This window comes from Eutrigla gurnardus, assembly GCF_963514095.1.
Source record: "Eutrigla gurnardus genome assembly, chromosome: 12".
Taxonomy (NCBI): Eukaryota; Metazoa; Chordata; class Actinopteri; order Perciformes; family Triglidae; genus Eutrigla; species Eutrigla gurnardus.
The window spans coordinates 27,261,349-27,286,553 of NC_139926.1; the positions used below are offsets into that span (position 1 = coordinate 27,261,349).

The 25,205-nt window shown below is 48.0% G+C and overlaps 1 protein-coding gene across 1 annotated transcript in view; it reads right to left on the reverse strand.

Moving 5' to 3' along the window:
* gli2a (GLI family zinc finger 2a) overlaps positions 1-25,205 on the reverse strand; it is a 68,623-nt gene that overhangs the window by 39,306 nt on the left and 4,112 nt on the right. The window contains exon 3 of the mRNA XM_084023226.1: positions 14,933-15,072. Within this exon, the coding sequence (XP_083879352.1) occupies positions 14,933-15,047 (115 nt within the window). The 5' untranslated portion in view covers positions 15,048-15,072. The remainder of the gene's footprint in view (positions 1-14,932; positions 15,073-25,205) is intronic.

The window sequence follows — 25,205 nt, forward strand, 5'->3', positions numbered from 1 at the left end:
ATACCTTATTTTGAGGAAACCAATTAGTTTCTTTAAGTCTTAAAATATAATTGATTAAATTCTACTGATCAGTGTTTTTAGCAACCAGCAGAAGAAGTGACCATATTTGGACTGTGGAGGAGCGACAGGTGGATCTGGAACTGGATCAGCCGCCTGGGTCTGACCCACAATAGACTTTCTGCAGACTTGTAGTTTTCCTGATGGATGTTTATCATATAAACATGAATCTGCGATCAAAGTCCCAGCAGCAGCAGCGACATGCTTTGCTCGCCGTTTCCCATCTGTTGTTGTTTCAGCCAGCCGGAGCCTCAGAACGGGACAACAGCTGACCTGAGGTCTGATTTATGGACCGGCAGCCTCACTCGTCGGCTGGTAGATCAGCAAACAGGAAGTAGGGCGTTTAGAACCAGAGAGAGAGACAGGCAGCTCGCTGGGTCGGGGTCCTGGTGTTTAGAACCAGAGAGAGAGACAGGCAGCTCGCTGGGTCGGGGTCCTGGTGTTTAGAACCAGAGAGAGAGACAGGCTGGGTCGGGGTCCTGGTGTTTAGAACCAGAGAGAGAGACAGGCTGGCTCGGGGTCCTGGTGTTTAGAACCAGAGAGAGAGACAGGCTGGCTCGGGGTCCTGGTGTTTAGAACCAGAGAGAGAGACCGGCTGGCTCGGGGTCCTGGTGTTTAGAACCAGAGAGAGAGACAGGCTGGCTCGGGGTCCTGGTGTTTAGAACCAGAGAGAGAGACCGGCTGGCTCGGGGTCCTGGTGTTTAGAACCAGAGAGAGAGACAGGCTGGCTCGGGGTCCTGGTGTTTAGAACCAGAGAGAGAGACAGGCTGGCTCGGGGTCCTGGTGTTTAGAACCAGAGAGAGAGACAGGCTGGCTCGGGGTCCTGGTGTTTAGAACCAGAGAGAGAGACAGGCTGGCTCGGGGTCCTGGTGTTTAGAACCAGAGAGAGAGACAGGCTGGCTCGGGGTCCTGGTGTTTAGAACCAGAGAGAGAGACAGGCTGGCTCGGGGTCCTGGTGTTTAGAACCAGAGAGAGGACTCTGAGCAGGACGTCGTAATGCTACAAAATAAAAGTTTGTTTCGTTATCTCACACGTGGATGTTTCATGTTTTCTCCGTTCACAGAAAACAATCTCGTGACTATTTTTGCATCCTGCTAGATAAAGCGTCCCTGCAGAGCTGCACCTGAAACCCTGTGGATCGCCGTCCGTGCACGCTCGTTACGCGTCCACGTGCACGTGGCTGTCGGCTCCAGAGACGCGGCGAGCGGCCGGGACATTACTCAGCAACAACAAACAACAGGCCTCAAGACGAGGACTCGTTTGTCACCGCCGCCGCGCTGACAGCAGCGAGCGGCGGCCGATAAAATTAGCTTCCACTGGCGTGACGCCGGAGAGTCGAGTCACCTCGGGGTGCGTCTGTGGGGGGGGCACCGCTCTCTGATAGGTCGAAGGGTCCGCCGGCGAAGGGTCCTCTCAATCACTGGGAAGTTGCTCCGGTTTCTACAACTTGTATCCACCAGGGGTTCAGACGGAGCCGGATCATCGTGATCCTGTTTTATTATCACGATGATGATGGATGACAAGAAATCACACTAAAACCAATCACTTCATTTTATTGATCTCAAATTAGCATCATCCATGTCAGATTTACATCTAAACATGTGTTACAGTCACGTCCAAACTCAAAGTGAGGTCGGACGTTTCTACAACTTTTATTTTGTGGTTGAATGTAGTGAAGTACACTGACTCACCTCCTATTTAAGTTTTTACTGGTTGTGAAACCATCTGAATACTAATAATAGTAATAATAATAAGCTTCTAAATGTTTTGTTGGGTCTTGCAACACAATCAGGGGTTCTCGGAGAACCAGAACGAGAACTACATAAAAGTTCCTCGTGTTCAATTTCCAAATATAAGAGACTTGTTGTGTACTTCTTCAGTAATTACTTACACTGTTCGTTAGTTATTAAGCCATTATCATCAGAGAAGATGTGAGACTTTAATCTGGTTGGACCGTTAATGTGGTCTGAAGGGATCGGGTCTGTCTTCGTGTTCATCTGGAACAAGGCTCACATTAATCCGGCAGGTTTCCATCGACTCCGAGTCTCTCCCTCTCTGCATCTGGACTGCATTGTGCTGTAAACCGGGTCAGATAGACCCGTACAAGGTTTCAGCATGTCAGAACACGCAGACGTCAAAATACAAGAATCCGATTCCACGTGGAGGATCAGAAAGTCGGAGGTCTGCTGCTCCGAGGAGGCCCACGGAGACGAGGACGGAGACGGGGACGGAGACGGCGACGACAGCGATACAATCAAGAAGTTTTAGCTAAAAGCATGCAGGTCTTGATTAAAGCCTGAACTCCCCGTAGACCTGGTCCCCCATGCAACCCGAGACCAGCCGAGCCATGATTACAGACGAGCTGAAAGCACAGTTACTGTTTGACTTCGTGGTGGAGGGAGTCAGCGAGGGAACGATGTTATTTAAAAGGTTTTACACACAAATAAACGGCATGAAAATGCAAAACATTCATATATATCTGGGGCTTTTATTGTGAAAGGTAAGAACGGAGGTGATCTGTGAATGTTGAAAGGAGTAATAAGGTTGTTTCGGACTACAGAGCCTTTACTCAATCTCTAGTTCCAAGTCTTCTTCAATCCAGCATGATGTTCATTTAGTACATTATGGTCCATTTAGAGTCCACCAGACCAGAAAGCAGGGGATGATTTAGGGGGCGGGGCTTACCTGCTGATTGACAGGTCGCTACCAATGCTAGTTAGCTACTAAGATGACTTTAACACTTAGCTGTAAAGTTGACTTTGAATCACATGAAGCTAACTTTGTTAGCAGCTTCAACACCAGAATCCACATGGATCCAGATCCAGTAAGGGTGCCACTCTGATCCACCCGTTGCTCCTCCAACAGTCCAAATATGGTCACTTCCTTCTCTGGGTGCAAGAATCCAAGATGGCGAACTGCTGCACACTAATGTTACAATGTAACGATTAATTCGCTTTCACTTCTTATTAACGTAAGTTAACCGAGTTGCATTATGGGAAATGTAGGATCTAGTGATTTTGCAGCTTAGCTCAAATATAAAGGGTTAAAGTTAAGAACAACGACTTTTCTTGTTGCTATTTTTTCCGGGCCACAGAGAAGGAAAACACAAAGCTAGACATGTTATGATACGATCTCCAGTATTATAATAACAGCCCGTCGGGACCCGTACTTAGGGATCCTGACTAGAGGCCGTCCCACTCTGTCATTGAGCCCATTCTAGTCTGAAGAACCGCCACAGAGCTTCTATCAACATACAAAGTGAAACATTTGAGCAGCAGATTGAAGAGTGCTGGTTAAATATTTCTTACTGAGTACAACAGTGATGATTTCATCAAAGCTTCACATTCGAGGTCTAAAAAAAGTCCCGATAGGAACACGGGAGCGCTGGTCTCCGAGTCTCAGCGACATGGTGAAACAATTACAACGTGGACTTCAGCCAAACTCCCGGCTCCAGACCAGATCCAGATCTGATCCCGACTCCATTCAGTAAAGAGTAAAAAAAAAAAAACTTCTCTTCACTTCATTTATTAAACCAAGAAAATGTTGTTTTATACATCTTCAAGAATCAAAGAGACACTTTTGTTTTATGTAATAAACAGAGTAAAGTATCATTCTTCCACTATTTGTTCGGATACAAACAGAAACCATCTGGCGTTCTCCGGCTGGAGATGGTCCTCCTACAGTTTTGGGCCTTGTGGCTTTTGTTTTGGCGGGGCCTTGATTAGAAAGCATTCTCCCTTTTTTTGTTGCTCTGCATCAAAGCAGATCTGGGGTTTTAACTGCTGCTGCCTGGCCCTCCATAATGATCCCCATGTGGCCCCCGTCGTTATCTCCATCCACCAACTCTTGTTCTTTCTGTGGGCGAAGGGTGCCACATGCTGCCACCGCGTTATCCTTTATCTGCTCTGTAAACCGGCCGCATCAGTCGCTCACGGCGAAACATCACGTGAAGTCACACTGAGTCTGAGAGGAGGAGTCACGGCGAGACGACTGGGTGTGAGTTTAGTGGCGTCGGTTTCATCACCGCGGGTCACCTCGCACGTCTCAGGTAGCCCGTCGCTGCTCTCCATGCGCCCACGCAGCAGCTCTGAGAATGTCGGCCTCGCTCTTATTTTGACACTTTCTGACTCTTCCACATCCTCCGGTGGGCTGGTGATGTCTTCTTCTGTGGTGTTCAGTGGTGGACGAGCAGAAACATCCCCGTGACCTCTGAGGACGAGAACGCAGTCGGAACAATAAGAACGGCGTTCCTCGCGACGCAGAAAAAGAAAAGACATCGACACAGACGTTGATCGTTCAAATGTCTAGATTTATAGTTGCTTATTATTACATGTATTCATGTTAAGGTGTATTATTGAAGATCTCTGGTCTCGAGGGCGAATGGAGGACTCTGGTCCAGGAAAAACTAAAAGTAAAAGTTCTCCTAAAACTAATGTTGTCTATAATTAACTTCCTGTAAAATTTTATTTGGAAAAAAACGCTGTGAAAAGACGAATCCAGGAACCATCCGGAGCTTTTTGGCATAATTTGTTGTTACCTACCTGTAGCCCAGAGGAACAGCGTGACTCCATCGGCTGGATCGTGAGTCTTGGTGGAGTTATTCCAGGTCTGGAACTTGACGGGATCATTCCAGGGTCCGTTTATTCCAGGGATCCGTTCAGGGATCGGTTCATTCCAGGGATCGGTTCATCCCAGGGATCCGTTCAGGGATCTGTTGCCGGCGAGGCAGCGTATGAACTGTCTGCAGAGCGATGGAGGCCAAGCGGGAGGGGAAGCCGTGAGCGAGCGATTCCTCCGCACACAAAGACTCTATTTAAAGCAAAGCGCTCTGACACAGGGCCTATAGACACGGGGCTCCGTTTCTATAGCGATAGGCCGGCCCCAGCCATCCGATCCGGCCCCCGTCAGACCGCCACTTGTCAGCTCCTATTAGGGCCGGCGGTTGCCTCCGTTTACATGTGGTAACCATCACCCCCCCGGACCATGAGGTAGCAATCCGAACCCCCGGGGCCGCTCGGATCACTCAGACCCGGGATCACCTCGGGTTATGTGCCGTGTTATGACAGGCTAATGGTGAGTGTGAGGAGGGGGGGGTGAGAAGGAGGTGGAGGAGATGCTGGTCGTTCACAAACATCAGTCGAAGCGATGGGATGTAACTCATGATTAACATTCAATAGTATTTAATAATAATTTAGATGTATCGATATAAAACATTTTATAGACTCAAATAACGTAATGGTTAAATCATTACATAGTTTGGCCAGCAGGGGGCACTGCCATTTACAATAGCCACGCAGCCTGGTGATATATATATATATATATATATATATATATATATACAAGTATATTTATTTGTATATATTTATTTTTACTCCATACTATTAGAATCAACATCCGTCCCAAAATGCTATCAGTCGTCCTCTGAAAATCTGAAAATGCAAACAAGACCCGACAACTCAACCTTTAAATTCATGCAGTTAAACGGAGTAAAATGAAACTATACATTTATGATTTCCTTGCTGAATGTGAGCCTATACCCCCCCCCCCCCCCCCCACCTTCCCCCAACACTAACTACCAGTGTGTGTGTGTGTGTGTGTGTGTGTGTGTGTGTGTGTGTAAAAAGTATTGAGTTACTGGTTTGTAACAAAGGCAACAGTTAAGCTGAGAAACGCAACATTAAATCCTCCACAAACTCTTTACCATAAAAACAAATACAGGAAAGAATCATAAATAAATATTCATAAGCAGACTCGTTTTTGGAAGCTGTTCTGGTGAGTCACGCAAAAATGAATAGCTGCTATTATTGTTGTTCCATTACACACTCACATCTCTACACACACACACACACACACACACACACACACACCTATAGGCACAAGAGTCATTTCACAAAATCAGAGCTGTCCAGTGTTGACTTAACTCAATGCACACCTGCAAAAACAGCTTGAGTTGGTGATTTTATTCTGAAAGTCTCACGAGACACTAAATACTGGACGCTTTCACAGGAACGCCAACAAGGACTTCAGCTGTTCAGACTCCACGAGATGCCCGTCTCACGTTCTCTCTTCGTTGTTTGTTCCGCAAAATGTGAGAATAAGGCGAAGAAAATCCACCCGTCGCTCCTCCACAGGCCAAATATGGTCACTTCCTTCAGTGGTTGCAAGAATACCAAGATGGCGAACTGGAGGCTTCAAAAGGTCCACAAACTGACGAGTGACGTCACCATGCTCCTTCAGTAGCTTTTGGTGCTAACGCTAACTAATCATGTGCTAACACTAGTTAACGACATGCTAACGTACTCTGCTAATGTTAGCTCCCCAGGTTTGTACGTAGAAATGAACATTTCAGAAACCTAAGTCTCCATTCACGGACTTGCATGAGAGTCCACGGAGCCAGCGAGCTGTCGGACTCCGGTCTGAGTGGCCGATGCTACGCTGTGATTGGCCGGGGGGGGGGGGGGACTTAGCAGAAGGGTCAAATGCTTCAATCTGCTATAAAACGTGCCGTTAGCGTTCTCCTCAATCACGTGAAAGTCGTCACTTGAAGCTGAGCCTCGTTTAAACGGAGTGAGAGGCCAAGCGGCGACTGAGTACACAACGTAACGAGCCGTTGACGGAGAGTCTGAAGTTGAGATTTAACTCTATACACTTATACTAACGTTTATAACTCGGGTCAATATTTGCTCACATCTGTCATCGTGAATGACGGAGCACGGACCCGTCTGGATGTTACCTCACCAGAGTTGTTGACTTCTGCATTAAAAGCTGGGCTGGTTTTGTGTAGTCTGTAGGGGGGTCAGGGTCACCAAGGCCCCCCCTCATCCTTCGGGCTCCAACACCTACAACTGGTCCGGCCTCACGGAAGGAAACGTGACTAATTGGCGTCCAGACACCCTACGTGTGCTAACGAACAGTCCACTGCAAGGAGGCAGGGAGACCTCCAGACCCGAAGGAAGGGGGTCCAGAACCCAGCGAGTCCGGGTCCGGGGGGCTTAGGGCCACTTCCTCCTCTATAATTAAGGCCTTATCCCACCGCACAATGGAGAAATTAAACTGTAAAACCTTTCACAAGGTAAATTACTGCTTTTCCTGGGAGTCGGAGGAAGCGTCTTGATATGTAAACAATACCCCCTCTCCAGCTGAGCACCCCCCCCCCCCCCCCCCCTCTTTGTTCCGTGGGAATTCAGAGTCTCTCTGAGACCACAACGAGGATTTACAGTACCTTAAGTCAGACCTGTTCTGCCAAAGCTAACACTCAGGAGAATGTGCACTCGTGGAGAAAGCTACACGTTTATAGAATCTGTCTTTGGATAGTTTTAGCTGCTCATGCTACTACACTTTTATTTTGAAGTCATCTAGACTTCAAAATAAAATTTACAAAAAGGTCTGCTGATTGTTTAAAGGAGGTTTGATCCAACATGCCAGAGGACCTTTCAGCACCACGGTTTACCGTCTAATCCCTGATAAGACAACGATCTGGAGGCTTGAAGCCACCGGGTCAAATACCCTCACTTAGCCTGAAATCTGAGTCTGATCCAGGACCCGATCCAGGACCCGATCCAGGACCCGCTCCAGCATCCGATCCAGGACCCGCTCCAGGAACCGATCCAGGGCGTTCTGTAGTTCTCATTCAGAGAGGACAATAGGAAGACAATGAAAACCCCCTTCTGGTCTCAGCACAAGTCTGGTAGACGCTTTAAAGGTGGTTGTTCTGCGAGTCTCCACCTTAAATGGTCCAAAATTAAGGTGGAATTATAAGTTAGCTAGTCGTATATCCATCAGGACCGGCCTGAAGCTAAGGCTTTCTGAATCAGTGACTTCTTTAAAATCACTTCTTAAAACTCACTTGCTTTTATGTGACGTCGCCCGTTTTAACTTTTTACTTCTATTTATTTGAATTCTATTTATTTATATTTGATTGACTTTCTTCATTAAAGGGTTACGATCTGGAAATTACCCCCACGGAGCTCGTTTCGAGTCTGAAACCATAAAAAGTAATCAGATTACAAAGATGAAAGAGTCACATGACTCATTCCTTCAGAGGAACGGCTGCTTTTCATTTCAAGTTTCTGACTGAGATCGTTCTGTAGAGTCCACGGCTTCAGATCCTCGGACAAACCAGTCCTGCTGCAGACCTGATCCTGTTGCAGACCTGATCTTGCTGCAGACCTGATCCTGTTGCAGACCTGATCCTGTTGCAGACCTGATCCTACTGCAGACCTGATCCTGTTGCAGACCTGATCCTGCTGCAGACCTGATCCTGCTGCAAACCTCATCCTGCTGCAAACCTGATCCTGCTGCAGACCTGATCCTGCTGCAGACCTGATCCTGCTGCAAACCTGATCCTGCTGCAGACCTGATCCTGCTGCAGACCTGATCCTGCTGCAAACCTGAGTCTGCTGCAGACCTGATCCTGCTGTAGACCTGATCCTACTGCAGACCTGATCCTGCTGCAGACCTGATCCTACTGCAGACCTGATCCTGCTGCAGACCTCATCCTACTGCAGACCTGATCCTGCTGCAGACCTCATCCTGCTGCAGACCTCATCCTGCTGCAGACCTCATCCTGCTGTAGACCTGATCCTGTTGCAGACCTGATCCTGCTGCAGACCTGGACGTGTCCCGGTCCGCGTGAACAAGTCTGTATCCGCCGCCGGGGGACGACCCCGCCGCTCTATGAAGCCAGCGCCAAAACATTCTCCGGATTAACTAACAGAGTCGGGGAAATCACCTGGCAAACACAACAGGCTGACACACACACACACACACACACACACACACACACATTCATACATCAACCTCGTAGAGTATATCGTGTATTACTATAATTATATCTCCGTAGAACTTTGAATTATCAGTGTATTGGACAGAAAGTGTTGGGGGTATTTTCATCGTTACGTCATGGAAATGAATCATCGACTGAAGGTTTGACGGAGAAACTCACTCATCGGGAAGATCACGTGTTAAAGAACATTTATCACAATTTCACGACATTCAGTCCAGTTTTTACACATCGTACCGGTTTACCGGACGGTTTGATCCCGGTCCGTTTGGTGCGAGTTCCTCCGGCGGCCTGCAGGCGACTCGTAGGAGCCGGTCTCCGTGAGTCGTTTGGCTAATTTCTAAACGCCAGCAGAGCAGCAGCGAAACATTAGATCTGTAATTACAAGAAGCAGCGTTTCCCTCTGGAGGAGCTTCCCCGGAAATCAATGTCCTCCTCTTGTTTTGGTGGGAAGCCACATCGCCGTGACACCTACCGGTCCACCGCCAGGGAGTCTGGGACGTCGGTAAGGGAACGCCGCTGCACTCCCCGGGGGGGCCGACGCAAACCTCCCGAGGTGTTTATTGTTTCATGTTTCTGAAGCGACTCCTCGCCGGCCGCAGACATGGCCTCCTCAGCACGGGTGAGTGGGCTGTTCCAGCTGTGTGTGTGTGTGTGGGGGGGGGGGGGGTCACCGGAAGAGCCCGACCACAGACTGTCCGCCTGCAGACCAACCAAAACCTGTTTACACAAGCGCCTCCCGCCCGTGTTTACAGCCAGCACACATTCTTGTTTTACCGCGTCTAAACTCCTCCGACTCCGTTTATTTTGCTTCACTTGAACTGTGAGTGTCGGGGGGGTGTTACACCGGGTCAGGGGGGGCGATGGAAACGCTGTCCTTACACGCTGCGTCTTCCGCTAAAAAAAAGGAAAAGAACAAGAAAGCGGTTGCCGGAGGAAGAGCACCTTATTGGACCGGATCCCATCAGACCCACAGACAAAAAACCCCGGACAGGAAGTGTCTCAAAGGCGGGGGTGGGGGGGGGGATTACACTGGGCATGCTGGGAAAGAGCTTTCTGGAGGATAAAAGCGTAGAAAAGAAAAAAAGGGAAGTAGGAGCGACGGAGAGGGAGAGGGGGGCAGAGAAAGCTGGCGGACGGGCGTTGGTTAATCCCCTAAAGCATCCATATATTGCCTCCTCCTCCTCTCCCGATGCTTGTAAACGGTGAGGAATGTAACATGTTGTCTTTGTGTGTGTGTGTGTGTGTGTGATTTATATGCGTTGCCCAAAGCGCCACCATGCTTTGAAGCGGAGAAACGAGCAGATATCAGAATCGTCTCGTTTCAGCCTGATTTATGTTTCATAACCACATTAGAGCATCCAAAAAGGCCGCCGGCGCTCACACACAACACGCTACGGGCTCCTCAGAAAGTTAGTCCTCTACTAATATTAGCCTTTATGACTCGTCTTGTAAAGCATTCACTGAAATAAACATTTGTCTTGAGATATTCTTTTTCAAAACGAGCCGAGTCTTTCGACTGGTTAAGAATTCCTCTGAACTCCGGACGGATCCGGCTCACAGCTTCTTTGCTTACTTCCTTCAAGTAAACATTAAATAGAATCCAGGAAACTAATGCATAATTCAGTTTGAAAATAAATGTGGAAAAAAGTATAATAAAGCAATGGTTATACATGTATATGGTGTTTGTGAACAATGGCTACCAATCAGTGTCCTCGTTAGCACGTAGACGAAGTGTGAATGAGAAAATGGTCCTACTTCTCTCTGCTGGCCACCAGGGGGCGACTCCTCTCTGATTGTATAGAAGTCTATGAGAAAATGATCCTACTTCTCTCTGCTGGCCACCAGGGGGCGACTCCTCTCTGGTTGTATAGAAGTCTATGAGAAAATGGTCCTACTTCTCTCTGCTGGCCACCAGGGGGCGACTCCTCTCTGGTTGTATAGAAGTCTATGAGAAAATGGTCCTACTTCTCTCTGCTGGCCACCAGGGGGCGACTCCTCTCTGGTTGTATAGAAGTCTATGAGAAAATGGTCCTACTTCTCTCTGCTGGCCACCAGGGGGCGACTCCTCTCTGGTTGTATAGAAGTCTATGAGAAAATGGTCCTACTTCTCTCTGCTGGCCACCAGGGGGCGACTCCTCTCTGGTTGTATAGAAGTCTATGAGAAAATGGTCCTACTTCTCTCTGCTGGCCACCAGGGGGCGACTCCTCTCTGGTTGTATAGAAGTCTATGAGAAAATGGTCCTACTTCTCTCTGCTGGCCACCAGGGGGCGACTCCTCTCTGGTTGTATAGAAGTCTATGAGAAAATGGTCCTACTTCTCTCTTGATGTATTATCTCAGTAAACATTGTAAACATGAGTTTATGGTCTCAATCTCTAGTTTCAAGTCTTCTTCAATCCAGCATGATGTTCATTTAGTACATTATGGTCCATTTAGAGTCCACCAGACCAGAGAGAACAACAGGTTTAAGGCACTTCAGAATCGGCTTCACTACTCATTCTTTTACACACAGCAAGGCCAAAAAAAAACCTCACTCGGCGTATCTAATCTTTAAATCCGGTCGGCCAGAGAAGAAAATGAAAGTCCAGATAAGACGGAGAGAGGAAGAGATGTGAGGAGGGAAAGCAGGAGTTTAGGACTTGGACTAAGACCAAGTCAACTTTTTATAAGAGCAACATGAAGCAATGTGAGTTCTGATCTCTGAAAACCAGATAGTCCCCCTACCCACCCCCCAGCAGGCCTGTTGGGAATATGTGAATATAAAAAAATGGCTAAAGGACACATGCTGGACATATCAGCCACGCTGCGTAAACCGACTCTAGCGATGCTGAAGCGATAAGTTTGCAAATAGAGTTGGCAGTCATTCCGGGACAGAGAGGGTATCGTCCGGCGGCTTCCTGACAGCGTGCGGCTATAGACCCTGACAGGAAAACAAACAACACGGGGACCTGGTCAATAGGTCCTTCCTGTAAGCTTGTTGCTGGCAGGTCTTCTCCAGTATCAGGACCAGGCATTATTGATGCCGTTACACAGTGTTACTGTAGGAGACACCTGATAGAGCCCATTCCTCCCCAACGCCGAGGACACCAATATGGTCTCTGAGCCCTTAAAGATGAAATCCATGACATGTTTGGAGGCCCAGGGAGCTGGGGGAGGTGTTTCTGCTATGTATGGCCTCGCAATCCGATCGGCCCTATTTCTTTAAATAGCAAGAGATTTGGGACGATACGAGAACCGAGTCGATGCCAGAATTATGAAGACGTGAGGGGACTCGTTTTTCTACAGTTCTGCAAGTTCTGGTGGATCAGGATCTGTTTTTTTTTTTGTGAGAAACTTGAGGCGGATCATGAAGGATTAATAATCAATTCACACGAACCAGAATGCAAACGGTAATAAAGGAGAGTATGTAGGAATAGATGGGAGTGTTTCTTTACCGTGGTAACAGATTTTGGGTCTAGAATTGTGGATTTGAACTGATCCGGCTTGTAAATAACTTTTCTGAGTAGAATCCTTCAGCCGTCAGGAGATGGATTCTCTGATTCTTTCAACTGAGGTTGAGGGCCAAGGAGTTAAACCAAAAAAAAGGGGGCACAGGGGTCTGGCTTCAATGCAGTGATCCCTGCATAACCCTGGTCCCTGAACCCCCCCAGCACGCCCCCCGTGCCCCCCTCCTCCACCTCTCACCCGGTCTGTGGAACCACGGCAGCGTAAGAGCCTCATTTAGGAGCACAGAGAGAAAGGCAGAAATCTCTTTCTCAGGAAGATTAGTGGCCTTGGTCCTTTTAGAGTGGGCCGGTGGACGGGAAGGGACCATGGCAGGGGGGGCTGCTTTAGGACATTTTTCTCTTCCATGCTGGTGGGGGTTGGGGGGTGGGATGGCCTGCCTTGGAGAGAGCACCCTCCAGGGAAAGACCTCGCGGCCGAGAGCCCAGAGCTCGGATCCTGATCGACTAATCACACCAGACTGGTGGACGGTCCGCTTTCATGGGGGTGATTTAACAGCGTATACTCGTTTGAGTAAAGTGAGACGCCGAGTGTTGAGGTGAGGATGTGTATTGTGTTTTTTTCATCCTCCTTCCATTCATCACAGCGGTGAATAATTATCTGTTTCCAACGCTGAAGAACATCAATCAGCGTCGGGAGTTCGGAAGCTTCCGGACTAAACTCTGAGAGAGATGAATTCGATGCGGCTGCTTTCGGCAGAAATAATCCGGCGTTGGCGAACGCGTCTGCTCCACTGGCCTCGTCCAGTCAACGCCGACGTGAGGGATGATGGGAACTCTCTGGCAAACTTCCCCTAGAATATAATAAGGGCTTTAAAACGAGGAGTTGGCAGATCTGAGATCTGATGCTCGCGGTGTGAAGGAGGGGGCTTCCATCACAGGTATTCCTTTGAAACCGTAAGATGTTTTACAGTTCTGGTACCTAATCTGGACACATGTTACACTGACATGGCGAAGCACAAGCTGGCGCAGGCTCGTAAACCCGGGGCCCCGGGAGTCGGGTTGCAGAGGGCCCTCGCCTCGGAGGCTGCCAGACAGATGCAGGCTGTCACACGAAACGCCGGCGCCCGTTTAAAAGCATTAACGAGGCCAAGAGAGGAGAGTCCCATCACGCCCACTGAACCCCGACCGCTGCGTCCCTGGTCTCGGACCCGGACGCCCTCCCACCCCACCACCCTGCATGACAAACCTCCGCTAAGCTCTCGTGAAGACGAGTCGGAGATTCACGGGCAGCTGACACGAGGGATTACAGTGAACAACGTTCTCAGGATGTTTCCTCTCCAGTTACACCACAGTTTTGTTGCCGTTTCACTTTTCAACTTAAATGTTTAAAAGGAAATGAAAGAAGTCCTCGTGTTTTTTTGGGGGGAAACTTTGCGATCCCATTTCAAACCCAAGTAAAGAAAAAGCAGAGTTGTGTGACATCTTAAGAAGAATGTTTCCAGGCTACTTGATTTATTCACATCTGCCCCACATCGTTGTCTCCACATGCATACTAATGAGGCTCCGATAGAAAGAGAGAATCATTACAGTGAAAACAAAAGCAGAGCGTTAACACCATCTAATGACAACGTCCTACTTCTGCTGGACCCCGTGTGACGGGGGGCTCCGTGATGGCAGGCCACCAGGCCCTTCATTAAACAGTAAAACCACATGAGTGGTGTGTTCCTGCAGTGGCCCCCTTCAGATGATGCCAGGGCGGCTTCCTGAGGGGGTTCGGTGTCCACCGGCCGGCTCCACCACCGGCCGTTAGTAATTCATAACGCCGGCACCTCGGGGCCCCCGAGCGAGGTCCTCAGACCTCGTTACGAGGAGTTTTCATCACACGCTCGCTAATGCAAACATGAGCTCTCATCTTTTAATTATGACTCCTTTATTAGTGGGAATCCTGCACGAACCTCGGCGGCGCCACGCGAGCACCAATGAGCCCTGATGGGTGCAGGACTACGGCTCCTCCCGGTGCAGGGTTACGAGATCCAACACAGCCTACATAATACACAACGGCCACAACTGTGTAATGACTGAATAATTCATCTGGTGGCACGCACAATACTTTTTCTTCTTCTTCTTTTGCCGGTTTGAAGCCTCGTGGCCTCTTTGTGGCGGTGCCAGGGAGGGCGCCGTCGAACCCGTCCCAGATTCTCAGCCCACATCCCTGAACAATTAATGCACGCAGCTCGACTCGTGGCGGGCCACCAAGCTGCATCATTAAGCAGAGATACCGCTAACGCCACAATGTCCTACGCTAGCTCCTTAGCATTTCAAAGGTGGCTCCCTCCACCCGGCCCCCTTCACATCCGAGGTTCGCCCTGTCGTCCGCCGCTACGCCAGGCCGCTTTTAGTAATTCATGAAATTTACACTCGGGAGGTGAGAACAAGGTCTTTCGACCTCATTATAACATCTCTTCATCACCAATTCTCTGACATCTCCCCCCTCATGTGCTACCAGCTCCTTATGTGACCGGCCTGAGAGTTTCACATGATGCTGCCCAAAAACAGATCACAACCAGATCTGTATTATGACAGTGATCGAGTTCACTATCATTGTATTAACTCCCCAGTTTAAAGGAGGATGAACGCGCTCGTACCTCGGGTCAGAGTGGTCGGCGACGGCTTCTTGGGGATCTCCGAGAAGCTGCTCCCGTCCAGACCTGAACCCTTACAGTCCTTCTTCTCGGTGGCCGTCGGAGCTGAAGTCTCCATGCTGCTCGTCGATCTCGTCACGACCCTGAGAGGACGAGACACAAGAACACAATCAAGTTAAAGTTTATGTTAAAGTCATTTCCTGCAGGAATAAAGGATAAATACATATTTTACATTTATTTTGTATCCTGTTTTTTTTTTTAAATAGGCTCTATTAATACTAATATAATAACTTTATTTGTGTGGCACCTTTTTATAACGAGGTTACGAGAAGACATGAAAAGACAAACAGCAACGCAAACAACAAAGGAACCAATCAGGCTCTCTTGTTCATGTCTCCACCATGATTGTGTGCTACACAGCTTTTTTTAGTCACTTGTGACGAGATTTATGATTTTCCCGAAAATTAAAATTCACCACAACTTATTGTGTGTGAATGCTGTTTTGCATCTTCAAACACGTCTCTCCTTCTCATTTCGGCTAAATCGTATTAAAATATTTTCTTTATCTGGGAAGCGTCTGTTTTTCATCCACACAACCTGAAGTGTACTTGCTGTTTGCTCTGTGATCTGAGTTCCTGTTTATTCTGTTGAGTGTAACTGATGTCAGGTCAGCCTACGGACACAGAGAGGTGTTTCTCAGCCCGGTGTAACTGATGTCAGGTCAGCCTACTGACCCAGAGGTTTCTAAACGTACGAGGCCCTCAGCGGCAAGGGTTTGAGCTGCACGCGTCGTGTCAATACGTTCTTGCGTCCCCTGAATGACTTGGCAACGCGCCACTTGTTTGACTTGGTGGGACCTCCGAGATCCTCCTCCGCCGAGTCAACAAGCCCGAGACGAGGAGGGGGAGGGGAGGTCGCTAAACGTTGGCCGGCTCGCCTTGTGGTCGTCACTTTCCCACCTGCTTTCACACACAAATGTCGGCGCTCTTTGACAGATGACATCACGGCTCTCCACAGGTGCGGAGTACATGTTTGTGTCCTGGTTTGCATCTGAGCGCTCCGGGCTGTTCTTCTCCTCACACCTGCAGCTCAGCTGATTAAAACTTTTACACAAAACCATTTCTGGACGCTGCAGTCGTATAAAACCGACGTGTTTATGAGTTGACTTGAACCCAAAGGACACAAACAACACTCCAAAAACCAGGCAATTAGTTCTCACTCTGGGAAACAAAACCCCGGCTTTTGGCTCCGAGATCGGCCATAAAAGGTTAGGAGGACGAGGGATGAGAACATGGAAACACAAATACATAATCCTGAAGGAGACTGTCATGGAAAGGAAGGAGTCCCTTTGATCCGCTCGCCGCCAGCCAAACGTGTGAAGTGCTGTGTTTTTTGGTTCCATGTGGATTTCCAACATGTCACCCTTGATGGGGACGAGGTGGTATTCAGCAGGCGGGTCTGCGAGCCGGCGGAGGTGCCAGTCGCCTGTCGCCGTGCCAACGTAAGCCGATTAGAGGTGGCTGACTAACAGGTTTACGCTGCATCTGCCTCTTTGTATTTATGCTGCCAAAACGTCGGAGAGGAGGAACTCCGACACTCTGACATCACCGCTGACATCACCGCTGTGAGAGAATGTAACAAGCTCTTTCATGGTGCTGACCGGAGGACCAGAACCCTCCTGGCACAGATAAGACCAGACCTTGGACGCACCGGTCCGCCTTTCAAGCCGCCTTAAAAAAATGACTGAATCCTCCCGTTAACATGATGAACATCTGGCACGCCATTAATGGCTGTTTCCACGCTTTTACTGCTCGCCAACTATTTTGCTCTCCGGTTGCCTCTGAACCTCGAGCCAAGGTTTTTGATGAGGATGAGGTTTCGGGGGGTACGAAGCACCTGTAAAGGTCGTTTACTTAAAAAGAAAAAGGTTTAGGGGGATGTTCGATGTAAAACCGGTCTAATGCTGAACCACACGAGAGGATCATGAGGCAGATTTTTGGGTGAGATCCAAGAACCCAGAGGCGTTCTGGGGCTAATCTGAACACAATTTCTGCTCAGATGATCCGGCGGTCCAACGGGTTTACGGACAGAATCTTAAAGGCGCTAATTATGAGCTTGGGAGCGTTTCTGTTGCCTCTCAACGTGGTGAAGGCTGAGCCGCCCGCTTGCAGCTAACAGTGCTAACAAAACAACAGTGCCAACAGTGTTCACCTGGGGGGCGCACAAGCACTAACATAGCCAATTGTTAGTAGCCGGACCAGCTTCGTAAACAGGACAGAGACGATCCGATAACAACACACACAGCGAGACTGACTGCATTCTCTGCTTGGGTCACTACACTATGTCTGATAGGACAAGCCTGTTTTTTTTGTTTGTTTTTTTATGTAAAACAATGCAGGAGTGCGACCATCTGACGGTGACAGGAATCATCTAAATCCATCGGTACATTTTTAAACTCATTAATTAAGATTTTTAAAATCCTCTGGTGTCTCAAGAAGTGGCCCCAACTTCACCCTGACCCCCTCTCCCCCTTCATTCATGGAGCTGCCCCCCCCCCCCCCCCCCTCAAACCCCCGTGTCCCGGCGGGCCAAACCCGCCTTGCCCCCGATGACAGGGACGCCGGCTCTGACAGGCTGGTACAGGTGTCAGGAACCAGGAGGACAGATGGCTGGGGCCAAAGGAGAACACAACAAGGGTGCACTTCTTTCCTCATCTTCTGGTTGGCTGGGCAGCACACACACACACACACACGCACACACACACTGAGGACTCCAGATATCCGTGATTAAGCCCACTGACAACACATGATTCTGATTCTTTTCATTTTTGACATTTGATCGGGTTTATCGCCTCTTTAACGCCTTCAAGACTCGTCACAGGAAGTGATGTCAAACCTCGGAAACATTTTCAAACAGGCAGGGACTCTGCCATGGGAAACACCACAGCAGCCGAATCCCCAAACACAGAATCTTACAGATGAAAGCTTGTAATGATTTATCGTGTTCACGCTAACCGTATCCGAGGTTCTCCGGCGGGGCGGCTTCCTTCCTTCCTGCCTCGCGGAGCCACAAAACCAGGTTCTCCTCCACAGAAATGTTGTTTTATTTTACAAACATTCAGCGTGAGGTTTGTTGAGGAATCTGTTTGTTTGAGGAGTTTTGTGTTGTATTTCATAACTAAACCACCGTTCTGATAGTTTAACTAAGAAAAGGGTGTTTCTTTGAGCAGCGGGACAGTACTAGCTGAGGTCCTGGTCCTGGTTTTCCTCTGTGATGCATCCAGACGTTAACCACACGAGTCCAGGAAGGAGGTCTGAGGTAACGGGGGAAAAGTCTCCATGAGGTTTCCTCATCGCTCATCATTCAGATGCTTTCACTTGTTTCCAACTCAGAATCACTAGTTTGTTCCTGAGAGGAATTTATACTTCAGTTAATTATCCATCTCCATTTGCAGATTTTCAGGTAGATGCCCCGGTACTTTTTTCTTTTAGATTTTGGGTTATTTTTGCTCAAAAACATCTAAAATACACATTAAGGGCTTTATCTGATTACGTTGTTTATTTGTTTCTGTAGATTTCTCCTTAATTCATCAAAAGTGACCATTATGTAACGCCTCATTAGCAACAACAAAAAACATCAGAAAACTTGTAGTACAACAAATAATAGTACCCTTTTTACCTGTAGTGTCTTCATAAATGTATACTTAAACAACGGATAATATGACAATCTCATGTTAGCTAGCTGGCAGTACGCAAAGCAAGGAGAAGCTCGGATAACAACGCACACAGAGGGACACTCCACTCAGCTCAGGTAGACATTACTCATCTAGCTTTACACTCTAGTTGTCTGCTGCTGTACTTAAACCCACCAAACGTGTCGATGTTCTGCAGGTTTTCATACTTTCAACAGTATTTAGTGATTTAAAAAAACTCACATGTCAACACAATAAAAACAGACAATCAATCATAACATTTCTGAAAACTTCATGTAAGTGGTTTCCTGGTAGACTCTAGACCTGGAAAGTCCCCCCTTAAAGAGGACCATATCCCCCCCCCCCCAGGAGTCTTGTTATGAGACCTGGTGTGTGTTTTTGTTAGCGCCTCGGTCCAGTTCGAGTGCTCCTCTCCTCCTTCTGCTCCTCTTTCACCAACACCGACAGGAATGCAAACACACTTCAAAGAAGCTCTCGGCCTGAAGACGTCCAGGCGTCTTTACTCTCTTCCTTCCGATCGCTCAGACACACACACACACACACACACACACACACGACTGCTCGCTTGGAACCCCGCCCGCTGCTAGGTGAGGCCGGCTGCCCTCATGTAGTCGTCTCTGCTCAGGTTTCTGACGTCGAGGTTCATGCAGGCGAACACAACAACCGCCAAATGCCAAAATACACACTTTGTTTTCCATATTTCTGTGTTTACCAGAGGGGTTCAGGACTATCCTTGTACCAAAGGGGTTCAGGACTATCTTTGTACCGATGGGGTTCAGGACTATCCTGTACTGAAGGGGGTTCAGGACTATCCTTGTACCAAAGGGGGTTCAGGACTATCTTTGTACCAATGGGGTACAGGACTATCCTTGTACTGATGGGGGCTCAGGACTATCCTTGTACCAATGGGGTTCAGGACTATCCTCGTATCAAAGCGGGTTCAGGACTATCCTTGTACTGGATGGGGTTCAGGACTATCCTTGTACTGATGAGGGTACAGGACTACCCATGTACTGACGGGGGCTCAGGATTATCCTTGTACCAATGGGGTTCAGGACTATCTTTGTACCAATGGGGTTCAGGATTATCCTTGTACCGATGGGGTTCAGGACTAGCTTTGTATTGATGGGGTTCAGGTCTATCCTTGTACTGAAGGGGGTTCAGGACTATGCTTGTACCGATGGGGTTCAGGACTAGCTTTGTACCGATGGGGTTCAGGACTATCCTTGTAAACATTAACTCCTGGTTTTTGCAGAGTAACGCAGCATTTTAGAGGAGCAATGGGACCCAGGAGTCACTCAGCGGTTACGGTTACTATGGCAACCTTTGATCGCAGGTCACACAATGCTAATGAAGATGGGCTAATGAGACGTCCTTTGTGTCCTTAAACAATCACTTGTCTTTGTCCCAGCAGCTTCAAAGCAGCGACTATATGCGATACAAATAAACCACCTCGCGTTACTATTTGAACTCGCAGAAACACGTGAAATGTTGTAGAGTCACAAACGTCGGCAGCACAAAAACAACGACAACAGAACGTCGGGTAAAGGACATCCATATGACCGTGCAAAGTGACGTAGTATTGGTGACGGAGGCCGAACAAACGAAGGACTTTTACCACGAGCCCCAAAGTGTTGAGACCAAAACAGGGCTAAAAGGAGAGCAAATAGACGGCTTAACCTCGAGACGGACAGAAACACGATTCAGAACGTATGTTGCTATGACTCTACTGGACATGCCAATAGACCCTCTAAGTCCCGCCCCTCAAATGCAAACTGGCCAATCGGAGCATTGCCCCAGCTCAGACCAGAGTCGGACAATTCTCCATCTTCTTTGTTTTCAGGCTGGTTTAGTGGATTTGGAGCTCGTCCTGGTTCATCGTTGTGTAATAGTGATAATTGTTAACTGGCGTTAGCACTTCCATGCTAATTATTATGCTTATACGTTGATGGTGGTGAATTTCTATCATTGGTATAATCGTAAATATAATAAGTGACAATCAAACTTCCCAGCTCACTTTCATGACAGTGAAATTATAAATAATTTAAAAACAAATACAGGACACAAATATTCATCCATCCATCCATTGTCTACTGCTTATCCTGTATTCAGGGTCGCGGGGGGGCTGGAGCCGATCCCCACAAATATTCATTTTTATTTATATTTGTATTATTTATTCATTCAGCCTTTATTTAAAAAGGGAGTCCGTATGATTAATAATCATCTAATTCAACATTATTTTATTGTTTTCACTAAACACTTAAGGATGTATTTATTTATTTTCAACTGTCTCTTCTCTTTTTACTTTATTATACGACTGTTCTTTCATTTTTATTTACAGTTATAAATACCCACACATGTAAGAGACTATTGGCTCTACCTGATTTTGTTTATATGGGTTTTGAATGTGTCCATAATTTTCAATAAAAATCTAAGTGAAAAAAAGTCTGTCTGCTTCAATCTGAAATGGCTTTTTCCTTTTAATTACATGTGATGATATTAGCGTGGCAGTGAGGGGCGGAGCTTATTGAAGGGTCAGTTGTATTTGTAGAAAGGTAAACAGTGATGTCGTATTCATAGCTTGTTGAGTTATTGTGAGTTTAACCACCAACGCTCAACGCGTCTTATTTGATGTTTACTTTGAAAATCTCAACAATCCATCGAATCCTGCATGACACATCTCGGAGCGCTTCACACGAGAGCGGGAATGTTTCCGTTGACAGACGATCCGCCACAATGGACGCGGCGTTCCCAGAGACCTCTGGGAGGAGGCAGGTTTAGACTCGGACACATTCTCCACCGCTGAATCACCCGCCGGAGAAGCATCTTCCCCCCGCCAGGACTCGGGAGTCCGGGACCTGAAAGGTCACGAGGTGGATTGTGTGAGCCGGTCTGACAGCCATTCTTCTGATTCACGGGGTTGAAACAACACCACTGCAGGCTGTCACACACGTATGGATCCGGATCACTGGACCATCGCGTTCTCAAGGTCTCTATGGGCTGTTTACAGGGAATCGAACCAGCGGGAGATTTCAAAAAGGATTGAGCAGGATGCTTCATAGTCACTCCGGTTTTTAATCATGTAAATTAGAGCTTTTAAAATTCCTCGGCCTCATTCCACTTTCTTTTTTTCTGGACTGGAATCCTTCACCCAAACCCAACAATCATCCAGCGGATCCGAGAAGACGGAGAGTAATGAGCAGCTTACAGCCGACGTCTTATAAAGACTGCATCCCAGACCGGCGGAGCAAAGCCCGTGGATGAGGTCTTACCCCGCCCCTGAACCTGACCTTTCCTGCTAGTAAAGGCAATATCCTGTGGTTGATCTCTTCGGATCCCTCCGACCAACGGAAACCAGATGTGCAGCTCACGGACCAACACGCTGAGACGAACGCAACCGGTCTACACAGATCCACTTTGGGGGGGGAGGGGTTTGTTTGTCTTCCGGGATCCAAAAACCACATGGACCCCCCCTCCCCCAATTAACAGACGTACTGAAGTTCTGATGATCGGTTTGTGTTCCGGAGGTATTTATTACCTCGGAGTATTTTACGAACTCTAATGTTGAGCAGATGAAAGCGAGGGAGAAAAGGTCAGGGAGACGACTCATTCACACAGCTGGTAACGATTCATCCTCTGGGAACCATGAATGTCTGGAGCAGAAGACACGGGAATCCATCCAAACACACTTTTGTATTTGGGCTGAGCTCCGATGTACGAGTTTAAACGAAGAAGAAATCTGGTGAATCATTTAAATGCTAGGTAGCTAGCTAGCTTGCTAATTCCATGCTATGGTTGCAGAGCGTTGCAGATCAGCCAATAGCAACGTTCAATAAAAACACACGAGCACAATCATGTAGTCAGTCAACAAAACCACTAAATATGGAGGATTCAGGGCGCTAAAGGTAGTGACCACTTCCGCTCAGGCTCACTTAAGGTGGACTGGCCTTTAAGGTGGAACACTTACTCATATTTAAGAGACAAGAGTCGATGTGACACCAAATGGTTAAACTGGTCTGGTGTTCGACTTAATATCCAACCAGTTTGAACATTTTTCATCCCTTTACGCTGCTAACGAGGCTAAAAAAAACTGTTTTAATACGTCAGCCTTTATGTCTACATCTTCAAACCTCCACCACTCTGACGTCCTCATCAAAGCCTCTCTGGTGCCACAGTTCACACCGCTGCTTCCTGTCTGCAGCGTTTAGACCGAGCCGCTCATCCTAAACGTGTTGTCAGTGACATCGGGACTACTGAAGTAGACCTGGACCAGCGTGAGGTCCTCCACACAACCACAACGTGGTCTCACTGGTCTCTCTGCGGCTCCACGTGGCCGTGGTGCTCCTCCAGCAGGAGGACTGGTGATGGTTTACAGGTCTGTGGGCCAAACAGGCCAGCTGCTGCTGTCCGAGTAAGGACTCCTTTTGGTCTCTGGTGACGGGGGTCGGACTTCCTTTAAAGTCGGGGGGGGGGCAGCAGCTGTCAGAGCCAGGTGAATAACTACATGTCACCGTGTCACTTCACACTTGTGTTGATGAGACCTAAATCCTGGATCCTGATCAACTACAGCTGTACCTCTCCTTTCCTTCTTACCTTTCACAATAAAAGCCCAAGACAAATGTAAATACACTCACAGCTAAACATACGTGAATATTACATTAAATGATGCTGTTATTTATTGTGGATCCTCCTAATAGTCCTCTATGTAGTCCTCTATGTAGTCCTCTATGTAGTCCTCTTCATAGTCCTCTATAAAGTCCTCTATATAGTCATTTATGTAGTCCTCTATAATCCTCTACATAAAGAAGGCCTGTATAGTAATGTGAGTGAGTGATTCCAGACCCACTCTGTCCATTGACTCCAGCTTCACTTCCTCCCATTGTTTCCCTCCACTGCTCTCAGCACACCTGCTGCTCCTCACCACCAATCAGGGAGCAGCATACACACACCTGCTGCTCGTTCCTCCAATCAGGGAGCAGCATACACACACCTGCTGCTCCTCACCACCAATCAGGGAGCAGCATACACACACCTGCTGCTCGTTCCACCAATCAGGGAGCAGCATACACACACCTGCTGCTCGTTCCACCAATCAGGGAGCAGCATACACACACCTGCTGCTCGTTCCACCAATCAGGGAGCAGCATATATACACCTGCTCACACACCACTTCCTGCTCTGTCCTGTCAGAGCTGGCAGCTCTCCTCCTCATGGTCTTGGTCCTGAAACCTCTGTTCTGGTCTCCTTGTTCCTCAGCTGAGTTCTCGCCTGTGAAACGGTGGGGCTGACCCAGCACATAGCCAGGGCCGACCCAGCAGGTAGCCAGGGCCTCTTTTTATCATCCCCACTCCCTCTGTTTAATGAGCTGATTAGAAAACATGAGCAGAGCTCAATGTTGGCCATGATGGTGATGATGATGATGGTGATGATGATGATGGTGATGGTGATGATGATGAGGGGGTTTGCAGCTTGTCACTAAAGACAACCACATGTCTTGTGAGTCTGGAGTCTCGGTTCCCTCAGAGGAGACTGTGGTCTGGCAGCGAGTCAGGAATCTAATATCTCGCCGTATGGAAACGTAACGCCGCCGGCCTCGAGCCGCGTCGGCTTTGTAGCTGTGGGAGGGCCGGGCGTAAATCATAACTGGCAGACTCCTCCTCCTCCCCCCGAACACAAACCCAGCGTTAGCAGCACAAACACCCCCCCCCCCCATCTCTGCTTCAGATTAAGGCCCGCAGCAAACATTCCCACAATACTCCATTGTGTGCGAGCTGGTGTCACTCTATCTCCGGCCTGTTTGATGAGCGGTGATGATGCGGTGATGATGCGGTGATGCAACGATCAGCTGACCCAAAGCCTCCTCTCAGATTCCAACACAGCTGCCAATCATCTAGACCAGGTCCTCAGCAGGACCCCTAAGGGCCCCATTGAGGCCTCGATGATGTCTTAGACTCCAGTTGTCTGTAGGAACTAGATGGATCCCTGCAGGGCCACCGGGACCAGGTCCTGGACCCCCCCCACATCACACTCACAGGATGCCACCAAGCCTCATTGAAGGTGTAAAACCAGTAAAGCAGCTGTGAAACAGGAAACACAGCGCTGTCTTTACGTTTGCCTTCAGAGCCGACGGGATCCGTTCTCTGAGATCCTCCAAGAACGTTCTGGTTGATTTAAAACTTGACTGCAGATAAAATCATTCCAGGATGTTTTAGAGGCACTTTAGGGGGAGTTTTACACACATTTTCATGATTATCATTTTAACTTTAATTTCTAACTTTTAATCTTTTTTTTAATTCATTTTATTTGATTTATTTATATTTTATTGACTTTCTGTGTTTCACCTCCTCTTAACTCTTAAACTCCACCTGTTTCTCCCGCTGATGTGTGTGTGTGTGTGTGTGTGTGTGTGTGTGTGTGTGTGTGTGTGTGTGTGTGTGTGTGTGTTGTATTTGTGTATTGATGAAGCACTTTGTAAACTGTTGTTTCTAAAGGTGCTAAATAAATAAAGTTATTATTATTATAATATTATGTATTTATGATATTATTTTGGCGAGAACAAGCAAA